This window comes from Pelodiscus sinensis, chromosome 18 (assembly GCF_049634645.1).
Source record: "Pelodiscus sinensis isolate JC-2024 chromosome 18, ASM4963464v1, whole genome shotgun sequence".
Classification (NCBI taxonomy): domain Eukaryota; kingdom Metazoa; phylum Chordata; order Testudines; family Trionychidae; genus Pelodiscus; species Pelodiscus sinensis.
The window spans coordinates 31546849-31573364 of record NC_134728.1 but is presented as its reverse complement, the minus strand read 5'-3'; the positions used below and the strand labels follow the sequence as shown (position 1 = coordinate 31573364).

At 43.3% G+C, this 26516-nt stretch overlaps 1 protein-coding gene across 1 annotated transcript in view; it reads right to left on the bottom strand.

The window, feature by feature from the left end:
* The window catches only part of UQCC1 (ubiquinol-cytochrome c reductase complex assembly factor 1), a 110964-nt gene that overhangs the window by 66011 nt on the left and 18437 nt on the right, over positions 1–26516 (bottom strand). Inside the window, exons 5-6 of the mRNA XM_075901448.1 lie at positions 24106–24178; positions 13398–13455 (exon numbers count right to left, since the gene is read on the bottom strand). Coding sequence (XP_075757563.1) covers positions 13398–13455; positions 24106–24178 — 131 coding nt within the window. The remainder of the gene's footprint in view (positions 1–13397; positions 13456–24105; positions 24179–26516) is intronic.

The window sequence follows — 26516 nt, the reverse complement described above, 5'->3', positions numbered from 1 at the left end:
TTGATGAGTAACCTTCCTTTCATCTTCAAGATGACAGATTAGCAAGCAGTGCTCTCTGAATACAAGATGGGTGAAGATTTCTTTAGCTGAGCATGAACCATAGTACCACACACCAAAATTAGGCACGTCAATACACAAAGGGGTGTGTGACCATATATGTTGACCTTCACTGTGAGGCTGTGTCTACACTGGCCACTTATTCCAGAAAATCAGCTGCTTTTCCGGAATAACTTGCCAGCTGTCTACACTGGCCCCTTGAATTTCCGGAAAAGCACTGACGATCTACTGTAAAATCATCAGTGCTTTTCCGGAAAAACTATGCTGCTCCTGTTCGGGCAAAAGTCCTTTTCCGGAAAACTGTTCCGGAAAAGGGCCAGTGTAGACAGCACAGATTTCTTTTCCGCAAAAAAGCCCCAATCGCGAAAATGACGATCGGGGCTTTTTTGCGGAAAAGCGCATCTACATTGGCACGGACGCTTTTCCGGAAAAAGTGCTTTTCCGGAAAAGCATCCTGCCAATGTAGACGCGCTTTTTCCGGAAATAAGCATTTCGTTTTAAGCATTTCCGGAAAAGGGTGCCAGTGTAGACGTAGCCTTACTGTTTCAAAACTTCATGAAAGCAATGAGGCTCAAACAAGACACAGATGCTGCAGTGGCCCTAGAGGACTGTATTTTAATTTCTGGGGGACAGTAGTTCTAACTAAAATTTAACATTTTTTAATATCTTTTTATCCCCTATTGATGTCTTTGACTAGTAATTGGCATTCTCTAGTATCTTTCCCTATAGACAACAAAAACCCTGAGAAAGAAAGCCACCATTAAAAAGAAAAATCTAGCTACAGGTGCTCTGCTAATCACCTGGATAGCATTTGAATCTCTCCTGAGTGGCTGCACAACTGCCCAGCTCACAGGGAACACTGCTTTGAATATCTAGAGTGTGCAGACTCCTTTGGGTGGGAATGGGGCTTTGGAATGAATATAGGGAGGGAAGTGCATTGGTTGAGATGGAAGTCTGACAGTACCTTGGACATGAAGCTAGGGGTGAGACCTTATGATCACCCTGTCTTTATGAATGGCAAAACATGGTGGTAGAAGCATTACTGAAGATGACGAACTCTCCTTGTGGAGCAGACAGCAGTCATAAGAAAGGCTGCATTCAGCATTAGATATTCTAAAGTGACTTCCCTAATAGATTCAAGGGGAAGTCCCATATGGTGAGAACGAGTTTTAATCCCAGGATGAAAGAGGTTCTTTCAAAGAGGAAATGCACTGGTCATGCATTTAGGCTCCTAGAAACAAGAGGATGGGAGGATACAGGCCTGTCTTTATTTCTCTGTGGGAGATGGATATAGATGTTAATGGATCTTAAAAAAGGCTGCAGATACTCTTTGAGATTTTAGATTTGATCATCCAGGATTGCAGGGACTCAGGTTCATGATGGGATTGGATACTTTCTGCTGGCCCATACAGAGAACAGTATCCATGTTACGGGAATCCACCTGAAAAAGGATCTTTGCCAAGACTGTGGTAGAATAGCTTGGACTCTAAGCAGAAATGGTCTTTACCATTTAAAAGACTGTTCTCCACACTGTGCAGTGAACTGTCTCTTGACTGGGAGAAAAGATGCTTCTTTATTGCTAAAACAGAAGATCTGGGGATAAAGAGAGGCAGTGGGTAGGACAGAATCTCTGGAGAGGTGAAGAGGGTCTGGGTTCTAGTGTTGTTGAGGCCAGCAGCTGGCATAGGAACCAACAAGGGGAGAGGCAATTATCGATTTAGTCCTGAGTGGCGTGCAGGATCTGGTCCAAGAGGTAACTATAACAGGACCGCCTGGAAATAGTGACCATAATATAATAACATTTAACATTCCTGTGGTGGGAAGAACACCTCAGCAGCCCAGCACTCTGGCATTTAATTTAAAAAAGGGGAACTATGCAAAAATGAGGTTAGTTAAACAGAAATTAAAAGGTACCGTGACTAAAGTAAAATCCCTGCAAGCTGCATGGCCACTTCTCAAAGACACCATAATAGAGGCCCAAATTAAATGTATACCCCAAGTTAAAAAACATTGTAGAAGAACTAAAAAAGAGCCACCGCGGCTTAGCAACCACGTAAAAGAAGCAGTGAGAGATAAAAAGACATATTTTAAAAAATGGAAGTCAAATCCTAGTGAGGTAAATAGAAAGGAGCATAAACACTGCCAAATTAAGTGTAAAAATGCAATAAGAAAAGCCAAAAAGGAGTTTGAAGAACTGCAAGTCAAAAACTCAAAAGGTAATAACAAAATGTTTTTTAAGTACATCAGAAGCAAGAAACCTACTAAACAACCAGTGGAGTCCCTGCACGATTGAGATATAAAAGAGGCACTTAAAGACGATAAAGTCATTGCGGAGAAACTAAATGAATTCTTAGCTTCATGCTTCATGGCTGAGGATGTTAGGGAGATTCCCAAACCTGACCCATCCTTTGTAAGTGACAAATCTGAGTACTTATCACAGAATGAAGAAGTTTTGGAATAACTGATAAACTTAACAGTAACAAGTCACCGGGACCAGATGGCATTCACCCAAGAGTTCTGAAAGAACTCAAATGTGAAATTGTGGAACTATTAACTATGGTTTGTAACCTAGCCTTTAAATCAGCGTTTCCTAAACTATGGGCTGCAGCCCGGTACCGGGCCACGGGAAAAAAATACCGGGCCTCAGCGTGCCTGGTGGCTGCCGATAGGGTCGGCGTTAGGCCGATTCGGTTGAACTGCGCCCCGCGCCCCTGAACCCGGAAGTGCCAGCGAGTTACAGAGCCGGGGGCCCCGCTCCACCAATATGTGGAGTTGGTCTTTCCCCCAGCTCTGCCTGGAGAGGGCCCTGGCCTGTCCCTGCCGTGCGTGGCTCCTCCTCGCCGGCTGCTGCTGCCCATGCACAGCGTTGTACATGGGTGGGGAGGACACCCGGGCGTGACGTGACATCACAGCCTGGGATTTTAAAACTCCTCGGAGGCAGATTGCGGGGCTGCCTCTGAGTTTGGCCTCTGGCCCCGCAACGTGGAAGGCAGAAGGCAGGGAACGGGCTTGGGCGGTGGCAGCGAGGAGAGGAGGAGGAGGAGGAGGAGGAGACGGAGGAGGAGGCGGCAGCGAGGGAAAGGGAAGAGGCTTGGGCTTGCGAGAGGGGAGGGGCTTGGGCGGGGAGGAGGAAGGAGAAGGGGCTTGGGTGGGGGGAGGAGAAGACACCAAGGGACAGGGTGCAGGAGAGACAAATGCCAGGGGGCCAAGAGCAGACAATGAGGAAGAGGGGGGGAGGGGAGGAGAGGTGTCAGTGGGAGAGGGACAGGGTGATGCTGGGAGAGGAGAGGGGAAGGGCATTGGGGGCTAGAAGGGAAGGTGTTGGGAGAAGGCTTGAAAGAAGAGGTGAGCATGAGAAAGGTGGGGATGGAGCAAGGCATGTGTGAGGGCAAAGAGGGGCAGGAGGGGAATGGGGCAGAGAGTGGTGAGGGGGTGGGTATCAGGGAAAAAGGGGGCAGGGGCAATAATGGAAGAGGGAGGCACCAGGAGGGTGCAGGGCTAAGGGAAGGTGCAGGTGCCAGGGGATTCTGGGATGAAGCAGAAGGGCAGACACCTGCAGGGGAGGGACCAGCAACAGAGGAGAGAAGCAGGACAGGTGTTAGAAGAGGGGTAGCTCACATGATCAGAGTGGGGCTACTGGAGGAGTGGGGACAGCGGGGAGAGAAGGGCTGGTGGAGGGGGGCAGGTCGCAGGAGGGCTGAGGGCAGTGAGAAGAGCAGGAGTCAGTACAGCAGAGGAGGGTGAAGAGTTGGGGGGCAGCAGGCACCAGGGGAGATGATGGAGCAAGGATGCAGTGGGGCTGGCCAAGGGAGATTGGGAGAAGAAGCGGGGGAGAACTGGCTGCCCAGGAGGGGGTTGTGGGAAGTGGGGCTGGCCAGAGGCACAGCGGGGGGAGCAGAGGGGAGGAATGAATCGGCCTGCAGGGAGTGGGACTGACCCGGCCATATGTAGCTCTCGGGGCGCTGCCCCTCTTCCCCCCCACCCCCGCAAAGCACGAGTTAGTCCGACCCAGGGATTCTATTGTCTTCCTCCCCCACACACACACCCCCTCGAGTAGTTGCGAACTGTCTGGCTGGTAGACACACTCATGCAGCCTGAGCACATTTACAAGCCAGGCAGTTCGAAACTACAAACCGATACATCTAGTAACAATAAAACTTACCTAATGAGAAAATACCAGAAATGTTATATGTCTGGTATTTCCTCAGTTTGTTTTTTAAGTGTTTATATTTTGGGGCTGCAAAAAACAGTATTGAAAAAAACAGGGTTCCAACTAAAGTAAAAAGTTTGGGAAACCCTAGTCTAACCAGCTTTCTGTCTGTCTTACAGTCCATTTATCCAATCCATATTCCTTAACTTGTTGGCAAGAATATTGTGGGTGACCATATCAAAAGCTTTGCTAAAGCTGGCACTGGGGGGTTTGGGAGGACCAGAAACAACTTATTTGAATATTCATCATTTGATTAATGAATATGCAAATGACCGTTACCAGTCCTGCAGAAGTTTGTGAATGGATTTACTGGTCCCCGTGTCAAAAAGTTTGGGAACCCCTGCTTTAATCATCTGCTGTATCCAGTGACTGGAAGATAGTTAAGGTAACACCAATATTCAAAAAGGGCTATAGAGGCGATCCTGGCTATTGCAGATCGGTAAGACCGGGCAAATTAGTTGAAAAGATAGTAAAGAATAAAATTGTCAGGCACATACAAGAACATAATTTGTTGGGCAAAAGTCAGCATGGTTTCTGTAAAGGGAAATCTTGTCTTACTAATCTATTAGAGTTCTCTGAAGGGGTCAATAAACATGTGGACAAGGGGGATCCAGTAGATATAGTATACTTAGATTTCCAGAAAGTTTTAACAAGGTCCCTCACCAAAGGCTCTTACGTAAATTAAGTTGTCATGGGATAAGAGGGAAGAGCCTTTCGTGGACTGAGAACTGATTAAAAGACAGGAAACAAAGGGTAGGAAAAAATGGTAAATTTTCAGAATGGAGAGGGGTAACTAGTGGTGTTCCCAAGGGTAAGTCCTAGGACCAATCCTATTCAACCTATTCATAAATAATCTGGAGAAAGGGGTAAACACTGAGGTGGCAACATTTGCAGACGATACTAAACTGCTCAAGGCAATTTAGACCAAAGCAGACTGTGAAGTACAGGCAGTCCCCGGGTTACGTACAAGATAGGGACTGTAGGTTTGTTCTTAAGTTGAATTTGTATGTAAGTCGGAACTGGTACATATTGTAGGGGAAACTCTAGCCAAACATTTCTCCAGCGCTCAGTTTTATTCTCCCACACCTCACTTCCCTCAGTCCTTTATTCTCAAGCTGAGGTGTCTGCTGAGAAAAGCCGCTCCGCGTCTCCCTGGTCTGCTGGGGGGGGGAGGGGCGCTAGCTTCGTGTCTCCCTGGTTTGCTGGGGGGAAGCAGCTAGTACAGGGTTGCCTCACCCCGTTTGTAAGTAGGGATCCAATGTAAGTCGGATCCATGTAACCCGGGGACTGCCTGTATTTCAAAAAGATCTCACCAAACTAAGTGACTGGGCAACAAAATGGTAAATGATAAATGTAAAGTAATGCACATTGGAACTATACATATAATATAACGGGGGCTAATTTATCTACAGCTAATCAGGAAAGAGATCTTGGAGTCACCATGGATAGTTCTCTGAAGACGCCCATGCAGTATGCAGTGGCAGTCAAAATAGCAAACATGATGCGATGCTGAGAATCAATAAAAAAGGAATAGGGAATAAGACGGAGAATATCTTATTGCTCTTATATAAATCCATGGTTCGCTCACATCTTGAATACTGCGTACAGATGTGGTCGCCTCATCTCAAAAAAGATATACTGGCATTGGAAAAGGTTCAGAGAAGGGCAACTAAAAGGATTAGCAGTTTGGAATGGATCCCATATGAGGAGAGATTAAAGAGACTAGGACTTTTTAGCTTGGAAAAGAGAAGGCTAAGGGGGGATATGATAGAAGTCTATAAAATCATGAGTGGTGTGGAGAAAGTGAATAAGGAAGAGTTATTTACTTGTTCCCATAATATAAGAACCAGGGGTCACCAAATGAAACTAATGGGCAGCAAGTTTAAAACAAATAAAAGGAAGTTCTTCTTCACACAGCGCACAATCAACCTGTGGAACTCCTTGCCTGAGGAGGTTGTGAAGGCTAGGACTATAACAGAGTTTAAAAGAGAACTAGATAAAGTCATGGAGGTTAAGTCCATTAATGGCTATTAGCCAGGATGGGTAAGGAATGGTGTCCCCAGGCTCTGATTGTCAAAGGGTGAAGATGGATGGCAGGAGAGTGATCACTTGATCATTACCTGTTTGGTTCACTCCCTCTAGGACACCTGGCATTGGCCGCTGTCGGCAGACAGAGTACTGGGCTGGATGGACCTTTGGGACCTTGTAGCCAGACAGGAACCCCCCCTTATAACATCTATTTTTGCTTGCCTAGAGCATACAGGGCACACAGAGCAGAAGGCCCAGGCTGCTGTGACCGTGAATGGCTGTAACAGAGATACGCCAATTGCTGACCAAGAGGCTGCCAAGGAGTGTCCTTGACTTAACCCATATTGATTCGAACACACAGCCGTCCGCGGGGGGAGGAATCTCTCGCCCAGTAAAAAAATGTCTAGTACTCACAATTTAGTTATCTCTCTCTTGCAAGTGTCAATTAATTTGAAACTTGCTTGTAAGAACTGGCGCCACAAAACAGACCAGTACAATTCCGCATCTTAGATAAGAAAGAGGATACGAGCCCCCAAGGGTATATAGATGGGTCCAGCAGCACATTTTCTCTCAGTGTCAATCTACCATCTATCTGCTGGTCGGGTTAGGTGTTTGATCTCTCGAGTTTCCAGAGGGGACGCCCACCTCGTATTCGTCTTTCCTAGGAATTGAGAGACCGGCCCTGGCCTGACACGCTAGAGTCGAGAGGCACAGAAAGGGGTAAAAATTGTACCTGGATGTGGTCCTTTAAGTATATATATACACATAGTGTTAGAGCTCTTTAAAGAGTAAACTGTCACTTGGTACCATTATTTCTATTTTCTATCTTTAACTTTTTCCTGTAATCATTTTTAAGACCTATATATATATATTTGCTAGCATTTAAGAAATAGAGCAATAGCCATTGTTTCACGAGGAGTAACGGTAGTTCGGAATAGGAACCTAGTCTGAACTACCTAGTTCGAGCCCCGTGTAGCCGCGCTGCACGGGGTTCGAAGCAGCGGGGATTTAAAAATGGCGGCTCCCCGCTTATGCTAATGAAGCCCGGGAAATTCAAATCCCGGGCTTCATTAGCAAGTGCGGTATGCATACATTACCCCGCTAGTTCGAACTAGCGGGGTAGTGTAGACATACCCCATATGATTTATAAGCTTCTTTAATAAACCTGTAACTGTTTAAGCTTTAACCTGACTCCTTCAGTTGCTGTAATAGAACCAAGCACAATTTAAAAGAACTTCAGCCGGTCATAAAGGGACAGACATAGGGAGAGCTTGGGCGTTTGGATCTGTGTCACTCCCAGGTGACAAGATCCGTTGGGGCACCTTTTCAGCCTTTCCTAGGCTGCCCGCTGCGAAGGAACCCTGTGTTCTAGCAGCTAAAATCTAAGGTGTAATAAGCTCTTCCTATATAACAGGGCGTCTGTTGGCCTGCTGGCCACCCTCTGCGACAGGACCCCAGTCCTAGCAGTAAAGACACAGACGTTAAACCTTTTCTCAGAAACATACACACACACACTGCCTTGACCGTCGGCTGACACCCAGTATGGCCATTCTTATGTTCTTATACAGAATCTACGAGATTTACACTGGCTTTGTCTGTCTTGTTCTGATGACTCAGGAGATCACAGGTAAAGAAAAGAAGGCACAAAGCAGGTGCTAATTCCAATTCACTAGGAACATCTGAGAGGGAGTGTGAGAGATGATGAACTGCTATAAATTAATCCAAGCATTCTGATATGTCAAAATGGTATCTTTATAAGAAGATCCCAGAAATGTCAGTGTGTGTGTCATTCTGAAGCATATTAAGTCTGATGAGTTAGTGTGAAGCAATGAAGTTGAATTACCACAGGGTTTTGCAGTCTGATGTCCAGTTGTTAAGTTCTCATCAGTTTTGACTTTAGATCTGTTTAGAATGCAGCAATAGTAAGCCTTGAATATATGCCAACTGTCCTATACCACTGTGATATCAGAAGGAACTCAACTAAATTCCAACCCTACTCTACAACTAATCTGCCTGAACCATTTTCACTGGTTGTATGAGAGAGATTGGTTAGATAGTGGATTACTTGACCTGGCTACAAGACCCAAGAGCCCAAATGCCATCCATACAAACTGTTCAGCACAACACCCTCAGACACAAATCAAAACAACAGAGTTGGCACATACTATAACCCCAGATACACAGACCTCACCGTAGCACACACCTCTCATTTGCCACCCACACAGATCAAACCAATTGTCTGCCAGCACAGCTCACACATTCACCCACACTCATTGACACTTACCATAAAATGATAAAGGGAGCAGGAAAACCAGAGGACCATCACTAGTGAATATTGTAAGTAACCTGGTCAGTAAGGTAAAGTTACTGTATAATTGAGGAGGATTATTAAAATGTCTTGTTTAATTTCACAGGAGGCAGTAGGAAGGCCAAACAGGAAAACAACACAAGAGCTAGATAAGCAGCCTCAGACACAGGCTTGAAAGACAATGGAACAAACTGTTACAGATAGAACCTCTCTAGTCTGGCACCCTCAGGTCCTGACTGGTGCTGAACCAGAGAACTTGCCAGACCAAAGGACGTCAATATTGTAGTCAGTGGGTCTCTTTATTTTTATTTCACAGAGGTGAATAAACAGAACGCTTACAATGGGGCTTAGTAATGTCCGACTGTGCTGATGCACTCTATATAAGTCTATGCCTAGCCAAGGCTTATCAGCTCTTTTCATAACAAAGTTTCACACAATTGTACTGTATTGGCACAAGGAAGTAAATAGATAAAGCATAAAACCCACACTTACACTTAACAGCATTACCAGCACGGTTTCCTCTAGGGTGCGAGCCTGCATGGGCACACACAAAGAATTCTAATCCCACCCACCTCCTCAGCAGAGCCGTGTATGTGGAAGGTAAGCTGCTGCTGGCAGTGGGCTTGGTAGTAGAGTAGGGCTGTGGTGGTTTCCCAGCTACTCCTGGGGCAGGCCCTATGCTGGGCGGCTGCCCTGTGTACTGGGACTGGAGCCAGGTGCTGCCTGCCACATGCCCCACTCTGGGAGCAACTGGGTAGCTATCATGTGGCCTTGGCCCCAACTTCAGCCCTTCCCAAGGGCTGGAGCTGCGGCCAGGGCAGGCCACATCGCGGCTCCAGGAGCTGGAGCTAGGGCCATGGTATGGCTGTTTCTGGCACTAACTGTGCCTCATCAGGACTAGTTTACATTCAAACCCTGCAGTTCTGTTCCCTCTAGCTCAGTGGTCACCAATTAGTAGATCGGGATCTACTGGTAGATCTTGGAACCTCTGATAGGTGATCCTGATTAGTCTGACCAGGAAGCTATCACGGGCTGGCACTTCAGTTGCCCCTCCACCCACTGTCATGCTGCTCCTGGCTTGTCTATCTTTGACCTGCCCCCCTGCGACCCTCCTGCTTGCTGTGCAGGGTATGGGAAGGTGAAGGGGTGGTACTGACGTCAGGGTGTCCCTCCTCACACCACTTCTATACTCGGTCTCCACACAGACAGAAGGGCACGGAGGGAGCTTGGCAATGCAAATCACTGACAGAGACACACACAGTGTGTGAGAGTGACAGTCTCACAAACACACACTGTCTTTCACTCTCATCTTTCATCCAGCACACGTGGGGGATGGTTGTTACCTCTTTTACTGCTTGCAAAGTGGGTTATTTTTGGTTTTGTACTGGTCTGTACATTTCATAATTTTCATTTCTCTCTTATGCTTAAATTTAATTATTTGAGCAGTGAGTTCTAAAATACCTAACCTGTCCTGGCTGGAGTAATTATCCCTTTGGTAACTGCTGCTCCTGGATGTGGCTGGCATGTCCCTGCAGCCCCTGAGAGAGGCAGAGCAGGGGGTCTCCACATGCTGCCCTTGCCTGCAGACATCACTTCTGCAGCTCCCATTGATCAATAATAGGGATCCATGTCGAGTAGAAGCTGTGGGCTCAGTGCCTGTAGATGAGGAGCAGCACATGGCACCATGGAGCCATTGCTGTACATGCCAGATGCTTTAGGAATGGTGCACAGTCAGGGCAGAAGTAAGCTGCCTTAACTGGACTGCTCCACCTGGAAAGAGTCTCAGTTAAATGGAGCCCAGCCAGAGCCTGCTTCCTAAACTCCTGTCCCAGCCCTGAACCTCCTCCTGCACCCAACCTCCTGCCCCAGGCATGAGTCCCTCTGCACCGAAACTCGTTCTCAGAGCTTGCACCCTGAAACCGCTCCTGGACTCCAAGCCCCCACCCTGGGCTAAGCCCAGAGCCCCTCCCACACTCCAAACCCTTGACCCAAGACCAGAGCCTGCACCTCAACCCCCTACCCCAGCCTGGTGAACGTGAGTGAGGATGGGAGAGGAAGGGGGATGGAGTGAGCAGGGTGAGGCCTCCAAAGGTGGAACAAGGGCAGGTCCTCAAAGAAGGGGCAGGAAGGAAGTGGGACAAGGATATTTGGGTCCGAGGTAGATCTTACAATGCACTTAAATTGAAAAAGTGATCCTGTGGTTAAAAAGGGTGGAGACCACTGCTGTAGGGCAATGACAATGGTAATCAATGATCAAACACAGCCTTCTTCAAGCAAAGCACTTTGTGTTAGAACAAGCATTTAAGAGAAAACAGATCTTAAAAACAAGAGAACAGCCTTTGCACATCTGCTTTTCCATAAGGCTTACCATTCCTTGGATCTGGGAAAGACCAGTCTCTTTCGACTCCAGCACAAAGCCTCTCTCTGTGGGTCAATGTGACCCACGATCACTACCCACAATTCTTTGCTAAGATATACTTTTTAAATCTCTAGTCTTTTGATCTCTTGGCTCCAAACTCTGGCAAAAGAAAGCTGTCAACATGCTGGAGGCAAGCTCTTTGAAACTACCGGTTGAACCTCTCTACTCTGGCATTCTCTGGTCCGGCAGCATCCATGGTCTGGCATGATTTTAGACAGCCAGTGGTATGCTTATTGTGGGCATAGCCACAGTCAGACATTATTAAGCAGCATTGTAGGTGTTCTGTTTATTTGCCCCTGTGAAATAAAAAGAGAGAGAGACCCATTCACTACAATATTGATGTCCCGTGGTCCGGCAAGTTCTCTGGTTCAGCACCAGTCAAGACCTGGTCAGATATCAGAAAAACAGGTTTTAAGGAATTAAATCTAATGAAGGTACAATGGAAGGAAGTATTAAAGAAGACTAACAAACAGTGCAAGACACATGTTAAACCAGGCTGACCTCTTCCATTTCTAAAATAATAAGAATGTAAGAAGTAGCCAATGTATATTCACAAAACCTCAGACATCTTAAGATGAAGCAGAACCTGAACTGGAAGTACAAAGCAGAAGCATGAGACTGGGTGAAGACTCCGAAAGCTGCATGTGTCTGTGGTTAGCTGCAAGTAATAACAGGCTAGCTGGAGCAGGAGCAGCCTTTCCTTTGAAGATAAACACTTTCCAGCACTTAGGATAACCACACAGAAAACTGCCAGAGATTCTGCTTATGTTGTTAGTGGGAATGAATCTTTCAGTGAAGTAACAGACGGTAGATTAAGGGAAGGACAAGTGTAAGGATAAGGCCTATTTCTGTAACCATACTGAAAGGCCTAAACCCTGAGGCCTTTATCTGCAGCCAGAGTGAAAGAGCAGCAGCCATTAGCTGAAAAGCAGGAAGTTACATACTCACGTTCTATCTAAATTCCATTACAATAGTGTAATATGATATGAGGCTGCTAAGAAGGAGAGCCTGTCCTAATGGAACCCACTATCACTAGATAAAGAAATAGATCTTAAGATGGCAAAAAAAACTTAGTTTGACAGCATTCTGTCTTACAAAAAACTACTTATAGTCAGGCTTGTGAAACCCTCATTCCTTTCCTTGTTTCCCCCTTCCCTATAGTTTGTCTATATGATCTCTGTCTGGTTTTTAATTGTTTCGCTCTGCTGTATAATTAATTTTGCTAGCTGTAAATCAAAGGTAATAGAGTACAAACACAGCTTTAGGTTGCAAATTTAAACCCAAATAGTCAGGACATTATTAATTAAAGTGTCCACATCAATCCCAACGCTATGACCAAAAAGATACAACACAATAAAGTCTTTCCTTAAATAATCACAAAACATAATTTATATCTAATTCAAGTTTCAAATGTTACGTTAACAATTTTTTCATTGGAATAGGCTGCCAAGAAAGATGAAAAGATTCTAAACACATTTAAGAGTATGAAAGTTAAAGGGGAAAGAAGGGAAATTAGAGAAGTAGAAAAACGAGGGGAACAACTTTGCTGGACTAAGTTTCTGTCCAGCAATTCCTTATGGCCTGTGGATAGCTCCGATAGGTTACAGTGGTAAACTTAATTCTCCACATGTTAGGCTCCTGAGAGTATTGGCAGTCTGGAACATACTGCATTCCTTTGTGTGTGTCTGCTATGTTCCTCTGACCTTTTCAAATATGTTATGTTAGATGAAAATTTGATATTTTTGGCTTCTTATTTCACAAATGAAGAAAAAACTATTGCTGATGGCATTACATATTTTTACCTGAGCCCAATCTGACATTCACTTAATTTGCATGCACATATTAGAGGTGCAAGTGTAAATGTCAGTGCCATAATTTGTTAAAGGTTTCTGAGAGCCAGCAATTAAAATCACCGCAAATTCTCACAATTTAAACCACTTTTATGTAAATGTAAACTTTTCCTAAAACAGCTAAATCAGACTTTTCCATCCAGCCTGAGTGGGGCCTTTTGATAAGCTCAGGGCAATGCTCTTTCTTCTACTGAGGATTTTCAAGAGTATAAATATTAGTTTCAATTTGGGTCTGTTAGACCTTTAATAAAAATTTGATAAAATACACAAGTTAATAAAACAAACTGAATGTTTCTTGTCAATAACTAGAGCCCTGCAAATCTGTGGATATTCACTTTGCATTCACAATTGTGGATGCAGATATTCATGGCTCATTTTTGTTGATATAGATGCAGATGCATATACAAAATTTTTTAGCCACGCAGGGCTCTATCAATAACCATGGAACTGGTTTTTTTATGTGGCAGTATTGCTTCAGTCTGTATTATGAAAATAAAACAACTTATTATTTTAACTTTCACTTACCAGACATGAAGTTGGGCTACCAGAAACCAAGAGTTTAATGTATCCGGCATATGACACCCTAAGAGAAATAAAACAAAACACAGAAAAACTGAAAGTTTTCCATTTTTACATTTCAAAAGAAATTTTCTTAATTTACATGTTTTTATACATTATTTTATACACTAAACATGTATCAGAAGATCCTGTCCAGATATACTTCCAGAAGTTTGTGTTTAACTGGCACAGAGAAGACTAAAACCACATTTTTTTCACACTTTTTAGACAGCAAACTCCTTGGGAAAGGAATTGTCATTTAATGCATGTTTGGCAGCACCTAGATTGCCTGGCCTCTGAATGCTACTGAACTGTAAAGGTTACACTAATAATAAGGGTGCCCCATCTCTTTTTCCAGGTCTAACTCCGCTAGCACAGAAAAGACCCTGTATCCATCCCTCTTAATCTGATCTCACTCCTCAGACTTCACACCAGCCAATTCAGAAGCAGCTCATTCTTCATGCTTTAATCTGACTGTTGAGGTCAGATGACACAGGCTTGCTACCAGTTCCTTCTTTTGTGTGTCTACAAATGTCAAGGCCCCTCCTCCTTTGGAACAGACTTCCCTTCTTCCCTGACAGAAGGAGAATATGTTGGCATTCAAGGCACATTGACAGGCTCTACTATTTACCCAAGACAATGTTCAATTCTACAAAAAGGGCTGTACCAAGTCTATGAACTATGGCAGTCAAAGATGCACAGCCCTCATGTGGATCTCTGCATAGAGAATTTTACTCAAGTCTTTTCTGGAGGAGTGGAAGGACTGGTGTGTGTGTGCATGCACATATATTTTTTACTTCATATTCTCAACTAAAAGACTTACCTGGAGTTGTCCAAGTCCTTCAGTGCAGGGGAGGCTGGTGGTGTGGAAGGTGCAAGAGTCATGACAGGGCCTTGGGGATTCAGGGGGCTCAGGGCTGTGGGGAGTGCAGGAGGTGGGGCCACCGGAGGGTTTCTACTCAGACTATGTGGTGGTGAAACAGAACTGGAGAAGCAGTCAATGTTCCCCCCATTTTTTGCCTTAGATGGAAGCATGAGTTACATCAGGGTGTATGCACAGACCAATGAACATGGCTTTCAAATTCTCTGACTCAGGGATATGGTGCACATGAGTAACTCACAGGGAACCAATAGGGACAATCACTCAAAGAAGAACATAGTGATTCCCCTCTGGCCTTAATTCACTAGAGCTTTCCGTATAAAACCTGGCAGGCACAAGCAACTCTTTGTCTTGCTAAAAAGTAGCTACATTAAATCTGCTTCCCTGCTCCCTAACTTCTTTATAACAGCAGGCATAAGGGGGAAAAGACAATAAGAATTATCTGGGTAATGAAAACATCCTGAACTCTGACTTTTTGGGCCAGGTATCTGCAGGAGACTTTCTCCACACTGTTTACACATTGGTACACCTTATGGTATCCTGCATGACCGTGAACCAAGCTGAACAAATGAATGTTCAAGGACTGCTTCCTTGGGTGCACACAATCTGTTCCACAAGTTCATCTTAAAGTTCTCATATTATAGGAACAGATAGTTTCTAACGGATATTAGGGGAAGAGGAGACAGAAATTCTTCCAAAGCTCGGACACAAACCAAGGGCAAGTCGTGCCTGACTAATCTGATTATCTTCTATGATGAGGTAACTGGCTCTGTCAACATGGGGAAGTCAATGGATGTGATATATCTTGACTTTCACAAAGCTTTTGATACAGTCTCGCACAATATTCTTGCCAACAAGTTAAGGAAGTATGGATTGGACACATGGATAGAAAACTGGTTAGACTGTCGGGCCCAACGGGTAGTGATCAACAGCTAGATGTCAAGTTAGCGGTCGGTTTCAAGTGGAGTGCCCCAAGGATCAGTTCTAGGACCGGTTTTGTTCAACATCTTTATTAATGATCTGGATGAGGGGATGGATTGCATCCTCAGCAAGTTCACAAGATGACACTAAGCTAGGGGGAGAGGTAGATACGCTGGAGGGCAGGGATAAGGTCCAGAGTGACCTAGACAGATTAGAGGATTGGATCAAAAGAAATCTGATGAGGTTCAACAAGGACAAGGGCAGAGTCCTGCCCTTGGGATAGAAGAATCCCAAGTATTGTTACAGGCTGGGGATCAACTGGCTAAGTAGCAGTTCGTCAGAAAAGGACCTGGGGATTACAGTGGATGAGAAGCTGGATATGAGTCAACAGGGTGCCCTTGTAGCCAAGAAGGCGAATGGAAAATTAGGTTTCATTAGGAGAAGCATTGCCAGCAGATCTAGAGAAATTATTATTCCCCTTTATTCGGCACTGGTGAGGCCACATCTGGAGTATTGTGTCCAGTTCTGGGCCCCCCCCCCCACTACAAAAAGGATGTGGACGCATTGGGGAGGGTCCAGTGGAGGGCAATGAAAATAATTAGGGGGTTGGAGCACATGACCTATGAGGAGAGGCTGAGGGAGTCGGGTCTGTTTAGTCTGCAGAAGAGAAGAGTGAGGGGGGATTTGAGAGCAGCCTTCAACTTCCTGAAGGGAGGTTCCAAAGAGGATGGAGAGAGGCTGTTCTCAGTAATGGCGGGTGGCTGAACAAGGAGCAATGGTCTCAAATTACAGTGGGGGAGGCCTAGGTTAGATATTAGGAAAAACTATTTCACTAGGCGGGTGGTGAAGCACTGGGATGGGTTCCCTAGGGAGGTGGTGGAATCTCCATCCCTAGAGGCGTTTAAGTCTTGGCTTGACAAAGCCCTGACCGGGTTGATTTAGTTGGGATTGGCCCTGCCTAGAGCAGGGGACTGGACTCGATGACCCCCTGAGGTCTCTTCCAGCCCTATGCTTCTATGAAAAGGGAGACATGCCCTGGCAGTCTCTTCAAAAACTGAACCTTACAGTGCTCTTTGTGGAGCAGGGAGAAGAGGGCTAAGCAAACTGGTCTCCTGATGCGCTTCTCACCTGGCCTGAATCTGCAGCTGGGGTAGTCCTCTCCTGCCAAGGTGCCTGCATATTGAACCCACATACTCAGCCCCATCCCAGAGCAATGATTTATATGAAAAAAAAATTAATTGAGTTAAGGACCTGATCAATGCTGGGTAAATCTTCTAGTAAGAAATAAACATGCACGTGATAAGACACAGAAAAAGAAAAGCTCTGTGGGATGCTGTAAAGTCTGGATGTGGTTATTGTGGGCTGAGCCCTATAAATCAAGAAAAATTATTTTATAGTTCACATTGACAGTCCAGTTCACACAAGCTTGAGGAAGCCTTGGCTGGAATAATTTAGTTGGGGGTTGGATTAGGTGACCTCCTCAGGTCTCCTTCAACACTAATCTTCTAATTCTAGAAGCACTTATTGTGTTATTCTGGTGGGAGCAACGAGAAGGTCTTAGGTACAAAAAACAACCACAAACCTGATGGCTCTGTCTAGACTGGCATGATTTTCCGCAAATGCTTTTAACGGAAAAGATTTCCATTAAAAGCATTTGCAGAAAAGAGCGTCTAGATTGGCACGGACACCTCACTGTTTACCCTTTTCTCCAGATCATTTATAAATAGGTTGAACAGGACTGGTCACCACTAGGTACCTCTCTCCATTCTGAAAGCTTACCATTATTCCTACTCTTTGTTTCCTATCTTTTAACCAGTTATCAAAACCATGAGAGGACTTTCCCTCTTAGCCCATGACAACTTATTTTATTTAAGAGGTGAGAGACCTTGTGAAAGGCTTTCTGGAAACCTGTGTATACTATGTCCACTGGATTTCCCCTTGTCCAAACGCTTGTTGACCCTCTCAAAGAACTCTAGTAGAGTAATAAGGCATGATTTCCCATTACAGAAACCATGTTGACTTTCCCCCAACAAATTATGTTTATCTCAGTGTCTGACAATATTATTTACTATAGTTTCAACTCATTTGCCCGGTACTGACATCAAACTTACAGATCTGCAATTGCCAGGATCATCTCCGGGGCATTTTTTAATATTCTGGGATCAACATGGCCACAATAGCACTGCATATAAAAATAGTGTGTGTGTGTTTTCTTAAACTTTTATATGCCCCTAAATGTAATCTAAAACCATTGGGGGGGCCTTGATCATCCTCGATCACTAAGAGACAGCAATTTTTAAAAAATTAAGTACCGTATATTCCGGCGTACAAGACAACCTCTGATGTTAAAAAAACATCCCCCAAAAATCGGGGGTCGTCTTGTACGCCGGGTATACATCCCAGGCGCGCCTCGGATGCCCCACCGCCGGAGCCCCGCCTGGGATGCCCGGCCGCCGGCTTCCCCCGAGGCTTTCAAAGCTGCTGCGGCTTTGCTCCCGGTGCCTCTGGTCTGCTGGGGACTATATCCAGCAGACCAGGGACACCGGGAGCAAAGGAGGCGGAGGGGCGCTGGGGTATAAGATGAAACCCTATCTTTTAATTAAAAAAATAGGGGGTCGTCTTATATGCCCAGTCGCCCTATACGCCGGAAAATACGGTACATGTCATAGCTGAACCAAATATGCTCCTCCCTGTCCCCTGCAATAAAACAATTAGAAATAAACTTCATATTCAACATACCACAGTAATATTGTCTTTAAACAAATGAAAGATGAAAACCACAAGATTTTGTTTTAGGAATATTTGTTAGAAATGTTGCAGACTTTAAAAAAATAGAGCTTTTTAAAGTTTTGCTTACATGAATTGGCCAATGTGCAAAAGCAGTCCCAAACCAAAAAAAAGTTCTAAACACCTATTACTTCATACAAAAATACACACAGCCTAACAAAATAAAGTCTAGTATAAACTAATATATGTAAGAGCTGATCACACTTTCTACTGGATATGAATGCTATTTCTTCCTGACTTAACAAAAAATCTGTTAAAACATTTTTTGCTGTGATTGTTTAATAAATATACTTTTAAGATGAAAAACAGAACATTAATAATGCCTTTGTAGCCATCACATATATGGATATTGATTTTTAGAAGTATCTTTTAGAGATATTTTGTAGCAGATGAGTGAAATAAAAAGGACAGTTTTCACAGGCTGTGTTTAAATTATGTGGAGGCAATATCTTTATGATGGCCATTCTTTCCATGTGCTAAAGAACTGTCAAACTGTAGTACAGAGAAGCCGTGCATATCTGAATAAACGTGCCCCTCTCTATCCTTTAAACTCTGGAGTACTGGAGATGGAGGGAATAAAAGCTCACTCTAAAAATATTGAGATGTTAAATAAATTGAGTCAGCATAAAGATGGTTCTTCTAGGGATGATAAAAAATTTCATACAGTGGGGTGTGGTAGTTGTGAGGTCTAAGGCCAGGTCTACACTAGACCTGGCAGCTTGGCTTAAGGTATGCAATTCCAGCTATGTAGACTATGTACCTGGAATCAGCTTACCATAAGCTGAACTTGGCAGTGTCCCCACAGTGGGAAGCTGACAGGACCAAATGTTCCCATCAACTTCCCTCACTCCTGGCAAGAGCAGGAGTACTGGACGCCAGTGGGGGTGCCCTCTGAGTTCAATTTAGTGAGTCTTAACTAGACTCACTAAATCGAACTTCGGAAGATTGACCCCAGCAGCGGTAATCTTCTGCAGTGGGATGATCTGACCTAGGGACAGTACCAACAACCGTTCACTCACTAACAAGAGGCAACTGGAGTATTTTTATGAAAGACATTGCAGAACTCAACATGCCTACTTGTTCTGGGGCCTGTTACCAAATAGGGAACTTTCAGAACATCTAAAAGGTAGTCCAGAGGGCACCTTCTGGGGGCAAATAGGAACAGAGGTTGAAAACAGCATCACCCCTTTCAGAAATTTACCTTCTAAAAACTGGAGGCCGTTGTGTGGATGGTCACATAGTTGTGTGTTGATCCATTCATATGACACAAGGATCTCTGAGGGGGAGCTTCAGAAGAAACATTTCACACAGCCATTTTCAATTAATGTTTTATTTACAACACACGCTTATTTTTACATCCCTCACCACATTCTAACTTATAGGTCCCTGTCCCCCCCTTAACAGGGTTTTGTAATTTGTTGAACAAAGATGTTCACTATTCCACATTAAACATTTATCTCTCAGTGTGATTATTTTAGCTAACACTCTGTGTCCTCTGCCTCTGTGCCCCTTAAGCTAAATGTTCCCAGTTAAAGAGAGGCACTGCTGTGCACATCCAAATGTGTTATTTTAAACACTCTCCACACTCTCTTTGATTTGATAGTGCACATCATCTACAGTCCAGTTCACACAGTTTTGACTCCTCTAGGAAAGGGGAAATCCACAACAGACACAGGACAGTGATTAAATTGCTTCTCTTTCAGACAGTGCTTGATAATTCTCTACACATCAACCTGTCCAACTGCTTGTATGATGGTTTTAGGCTTACAGGATCCATATCATATTTCTTCTTCAATATTAGCTAGTACATGCCTAGATAATAAGCATCCTCATCTCTTTCAACATCCTGTTGAGCATCTTGTTTGGGTCTGCTAAAATCATTTGGGGCCCAATCCATTTGCTTCTTTGGAGCTCTCAGCATCCAGAGTCTCTAAGGCCTCTGAAAAACCAATGCTCAACCACTGAAAAATTTAAACTAAGAAATGTGTGTAAGGTATAATGGTACTTTTTCTTAAGTATACTTTTTAAAACATTTTACTTTGTGTCAAGAGTCCTTTTTAGTTTGCAGTTTTAAACAGTATGGACTCTGTACAATCTTAATACAAAAGACTCTAGCCAATTAGGCTACTGTGGCAAGATCTCCTCCAACCATCTAAACATTCTTACATGCAACATACTTCCAATTCATCTCTGTATAACCCACTATTTGAATCACTTGGGGTCTCTTGCTTGGGATCCAGCATCTCAAACTGAAGGTTAGTTAAGTTACACAATACTTTCTAAGCCAATAGTTTAGGGCTAGCACTTCAAAGGTCCATTGCTCTCCCTCGATAAATAAGGAGGAACTTCTGTTTAAGGAAATCCTGAGTTACTTCTCTTACGGAATTAAACAAATTGAGTTATGTGATATAGTTTAAAAAGTTTAAGTTTAAAAAGGAATTAATGATTTAAGAGTGTGAAAACTGACAGAATTTGCAATTGCACTCTAAAAAGCCTAGAATTACTTCAACTGTGATATGCATTGTCCTGAAAAGGCAAATATCTGGCCGTATTGTGGCTTTCTAGTGAAGATCAAACAATATGAAACATTTGATTTCCTTTCTGGACATTGTGTAATACTGGGATCCAGTGCAGAATTAGTGACCACAAACTCAATGAATCAGCTAACCTTTTTTAACATGTTTGATTAAAATCTATACTAACACTTTATTTCAATTCTCATTTTATTTCACTCTAATCCTGTGATTAAAACATTATTTCGCACAAAAGACAGCTGTTTTAGGGAAAAAAGGAGGGGATATGTGTCTTAAGACAGGAACAGTCTTTATCTCCCTTCTTCATGCAGTAAAAAACTATGGCTTTTCTTTAAAAAATATATATTTTATCTGTAAATGTAAGGAATATCATACTACTCCACAAACTCTTCCTTTTACAAATAATATCCTGTAAATAGATGTTAGAGACATTTTACTTCTCTAATTAAAATTCTCTTGTTGCAACTATTCAATGTTTTTTAAAGGAGGGTACATTTTTTCAGATATACAACACCCCATTACTCAAGTTACACAATTAAGCAAACTGAAAAAGTAGCCCTCACAAAGGCTAATTCTCTATACAGGCAGTCCCTGACTTACGCGGATCCGACTTAAGTCGGATCCGCACTTACAAACGGGGCTTTTCTCGCCCCGGAGCTCACGGGCGGCGGGACCGCCCAGAGTGCACCGGTCCTGCCACCGCGTCCTCCGGGGCGAGAAAAGCTGCTCCGGGTCTCCCTGGTGTGCTGGGGGGGACTCCCCAGTACAGCAGGGAGACCCGAACAAAGCCGCACAGGCGGCGGGACCCCGCTGCCAGTGCGGCGGGTTCCCCCGCCTCTGTGGCTTTGCTCCTGTCTCCCTGCTGTGGCAAAGGAGTCCTGTCTCCTGTCTCCGGGGCAAAGGAGCAAAGCCGCACGGGCAGCAGGGTCCCGCCGCCTGTGCGGCTTTGCTCGTGTCTCCTTGCTGTGCTGGGGGGGACTCCCCCCCAGCAGACCAGGGACACCCGGAGCAAAGCCGCAGAGGCGTGGGACGCCGCCGCCTCTGCGGCTTTGCTCCGGGTGTCTCTGGTCTGCTGAGGGGGTGGGGGCGCAGCTAGTGCGCCCCCCCCCCCCCAGCAGACCAGGCTTTTGTTGTGGACGCCTGGGGTAGAGCAGCTGGGGTGCTGTCGGGTTGGTCCTGGGGGGGACCTACCCGGCAGTGCCCCAGCTGTTCTGTCCCAGGCTCCAGATTCAGCCGCTGTTGAAACTGATCAGTGGCTGATTCCAGGAAGCTGGGGGCAGAGCAAAAAAAACATCATTTTTATTTCACTAGCCCTCTACAAAATATCCTTAAGACATGGATTTTGGTTATTTTACCTTTAAAAGGTTTTGTGTCTGACAGCTACAAAGCTGTTTCACTTACACATAACAATGCTGTTTCCTCTGTCCCAGGTTCCCTTTAGAAGTGCATGCTACAAAGTATTTATCAATGCCCTGCTTTTCATGTTAATCTTAGAATCATAGAATATTAGAACTTGCAGGGATCTTAGGAAGTCATCAAGTCCAGTCTCCTGGCCTCATGGCAGGACCAAGCACCATCTAGAACATCCCTGATAGATATCTATCCAACCTGCTCTTAAATATCTCCAGTGATGAAGATTCCACAATCTTTAAAAAGTTTGTTAAAATTGTACGTTGTGTGATTATATTTAACAGTATTTGGATTTTTTTTTTAAAGTCAGGAAGAAATAATACTTTACCAGAGATAAAAATGCTATCAATTCTCACAAATCCATTTAAACTAGCCTCTCAAATTAGACTGTGTGTGTTTTGTATACAATAATAAGTCTTTAGAGTAGTTTTTGGTTATTTTTGCATACTTGGAAACTATTTAAGCAAAGCTTTTCAAAGCACTAGTTTTAAAGTCTTTCTACACATTATCCCTAACACAAAAACTTGCAGTTTTCATCTCATTCTCTTGTTTAAACAAAATATTATTGAAATATCTCTAATTGGGGCATGATGTTTCAGTTCCAAGTCTAAAATTTAAAATTTCTTTTATTGCAGGAAAGGGCATGTTGCTTCCGCTATGAAACATCCTTAGATTAAAAACACCCACCCACACCCACACACACATACAAAACCCCACCCTGCTATATACATAGTGATTTAGGAAAATCAAGACACCTGTCACAAGTTCCTAAAAGGCAATGGCTTTAGACAAACTTTTCACTGGCTCAGGAAAACACATTTATTTTGATATTCTATTAAATGTCTATAGAATATCTTCTCACTAGCTCAGTGAAGAGGTTGATTTGTCTGGGGCTGACTCTCTTTCTGCCATGTGACCTGTAACAGGCTATAGGCTCTTTTTCCTTTCTTGAGGGTTTAAAACTTTCTCATGTGATACTCCATTTTCTCTTTTTGCCTATTTTTCTTGCCTCACTGTTTAAAATTTTTCCTCTCATTCTGTCTTGTTTAATCCCTTTTACAGTATTTTCACTCTTTCCACCTTTTGCCTTCTCTGTGTGACTCTCTCTCATTTTCACATGATCCTCAGTTTTGTAAACTATTTTAAAAGGACTGCATGCTTTTTTATGCTACTGGCCTAATCAAAAATACGTTACAATGACACTAAACATAAAAAACTCCACACAAACTTTTAGTCTTAATGCTCTCCAGGTAAAAATATCTAAAAGTTGCCATGTGAAAATTGTACCCATCCAGAAATGAGTCCAGAAGAGGACATGGAGATCTGCCAAAATTACATGGTGATGAAAAGTACCGAGGTCTTCACTTATTAATATTGGTTATGTTCTGAATTTTTCTTCTAAATTTTACCCATCATCACTATAAAATTAAGTAAAAGTTCTGCTGAATAGAGACTGAGAGACCCAATTAAAATGAAAAGAAAGGAAAACTTTTGTGTCATGAGCATATATAAAATACCAAAACTAATTAATTTAGCCAAGATAACGTTTGCCCAGATTTTCAGAGATAACTGTAAATCTTAGTTCTCAGAAAATGTACTGTATATGCAATTTCCATCAGGTTTTTTGACAATTCAAATAAGCATGAAAAACACAGTGCAAATACCCTGTCTCCCATGCAGACAGACAGACAGCTCTCATGTGTGTGTCTCCAGAAGCTAGCTGTCCCAGCCCCACCACAGTGAAGAAGGGTCATCCCAGTCCAAGCCACAGGGGAGGAACACCTTCAGGTCTTAGACAGCCTCATGGATGGATCACTCTGGGTTCTGTCTGGCCACATCTTAGAATTCAAACAAACTCTCCCCACAGTGCAGAAAGTGTAGGGAGAATGAGATGGTAGCAGCAAATTCAGTTTCTACAGTCTGCTCCAGACTTACAGAAAGGGTGGAGAGGCACCTCTGCTATGGCAGGACAATTAGGGGAGAGGCACAACAGACCCAAGTTCTAGTCAGTCCTTTCCCCACTACACAGAGGAATGTAATTGACCCACCTGTCACAGGCACTGGCTACTCCATGTTCTAGTCAGCTCTGATGTCATTTGGGGGACACTCTAGGATTCTAATATCCTAGAGACTAATAACTTACTGTGAAAGAATTCCTCATAGTCAGTTCTCTCCACACAGCAAGTGTACATGCGCAACGCCGCTATTTTAATCTTCTAGAGAGAAAGAGAGAAAACAAAATATCTGTAATACTCACCAAAAGGTCACCATGAAGTCTGGAATGATTACACAAGCATACATAGTGCTCTTCCACAATCAAAACTGTGTGTCCAGGTGTTGGACCAGATACTGATTTTAATATCCTTCCTTAAAGCCATCATAAAGCATTTCAAAAAGAAATAGATACATATTGACTTGTCTTGTCTTTCAGGATATCCTCCAATATCTCTGACTGTCAATTTATACTATTCTGAGATTAACTTGGCACAAGTCAATTTTTAAAAATGTTAAATAAGAAACCACTGAAGACTCATCAAAATTTCTTTGTTTAGTTTCATTCATAGAACAAGTAAGTTTAATGAGAATCTCAGACAAAGATATTGCTGATATGGGCCAAGGCTTGGTAGTCTTGTTTACTGCTTTCCAGTGCAACATTAGGCTGTTCATTACATTTTCTAAAAGGCTATATAATGTGAAGTAGAAGAAGAGAATTCCTAACTGCTCTCTTCCACTCACCCTGGAAAGGGACAGTGAAAGGGACAGATTTCACAGCACTCGCCTTCCACCTGCCTTTGGGATTCCTAGGGAACCATGAACCTACTGCACTAGTAGACAGAATGGGCACTCTCTACATTTTAAGAAAACACTTAAATCCACCTTTTCGTATTTTGAAATGTGATCTGACTACAAGGAAATGAAGGAAATAATTTCCAAAAGGAGGAGAACAGCTTTAAGACACAATTGTTCTTTTCATTCAGTAGTCTTGGAGGAGTTCTAGAAAAATGGAAAAATTTGACAGCCAAAGCTCTCAATCAGAATTATGCCTAAATTCTTACAACATGCCTCTATAATTACAATTTACAATAGAAAACATAACCCATTTGAATTCAGATTTTGTGACAACATCAATACAATAAAAGAATATCAATGCAAAATTATTTCAATTAAAATTTACGGAAATTTTGTTCTGCTGTATTGTTACCACTGCATAATGATCTCAACCCATATTGTTAGTAGGGACCCAGTCTCAATTAATTTTCATTCTGGCTTTATAATCCTCTATTAAATATATAATCCATTTCCCTTTGTTTTATTTAAAGTCTTCTCAATGTCTCTTTTCACCATAGTATCTGAACACACCACAAACATTAATGATAATATCCTGCCACCATCCTGGTGACAGAGTAGCTTAATCACTTTTTTTTATAGATGGGAAAAATTGGGGTATAAATATTAAGTGATTGGATCCCAGGAGGAGACAGGAAATCTAGAGATTGCCAGGGTTTGACATATTAACTGCCAATTATTGGAACTCTTCCACTCTTTGTAGTGCAGTGTGATGTCTGGAGAGAACTGAGGAGAATGTGTGCACTTTTGAAGAGTAACAGAAAAGAAACAAGTCAAAATGCATCACTTCAAATGCACATGACACAAATAACCACTTAAGAAAGTCAGATTACCCATATTTAGCTCTTTAAAGGAGGACACAACTGAGTCATTATATACAAGGGAAATTGAGTTATACAAACTTAACCCAGATTTTAAATCAATATCAGACTAGCTCAAGATCTATCATGTCTTGCTTAGCATTTTAAAGACTAACAAGATAGTTTATTAGATGATGAGCTTTCATGGGCCAGACCCACTCCCTCAGATCAAATAGTGGAAGAAAATAGTCACAACCATATATGCCAAAGGATACAATTAAAAAAAACAATTAAAAAAAAGTGAACACATATGAAAAGGACAAATCAAATTTCAGAACAGAAGAGGGATGCGGGGGGAAGGTAAATGTCTGTGAGCTAATGGCAGCTTTGTCCACATATTCACTCTGCTGATACCATTATTGGACCTAACCAAGTGAGTTATAAGATCAAGAACACATATTCCTGCGCATCGAGAAATATAATTTATGCTATCATGTGCCGAAAGTGTCCGTCTGCTTTGTACATTGGACAAATGTCTCAGACACTTCAGCAAAGGATCAATGCCCACAAAACAGATATTAGACAGGATCACAAAGAAAAAACAGTTTCTTGCCATTTCAACCATAAAGGACACTGTCTCAACGCCTTAATTACCTGCATCCTGCTTCAGAAGCCTTTTAAAACTGCACTTGAAAGGGAATCCTCTGAACTGTCATTCATGCTTAAATTCGACACTCTACGCGGGGGTCTCAACAAAGACTCTAGCTATCTTACCCATTACAAAGATAGCTTCCCCAATTATCACCTCTAATATCATTAGCTCACAGACATTTACCTTCCCCCCCGCCCGCATCCCACTTCTGTTCTGAAATTTGATTTGTCCTTTTCATATGTGTTCACTTTTTTT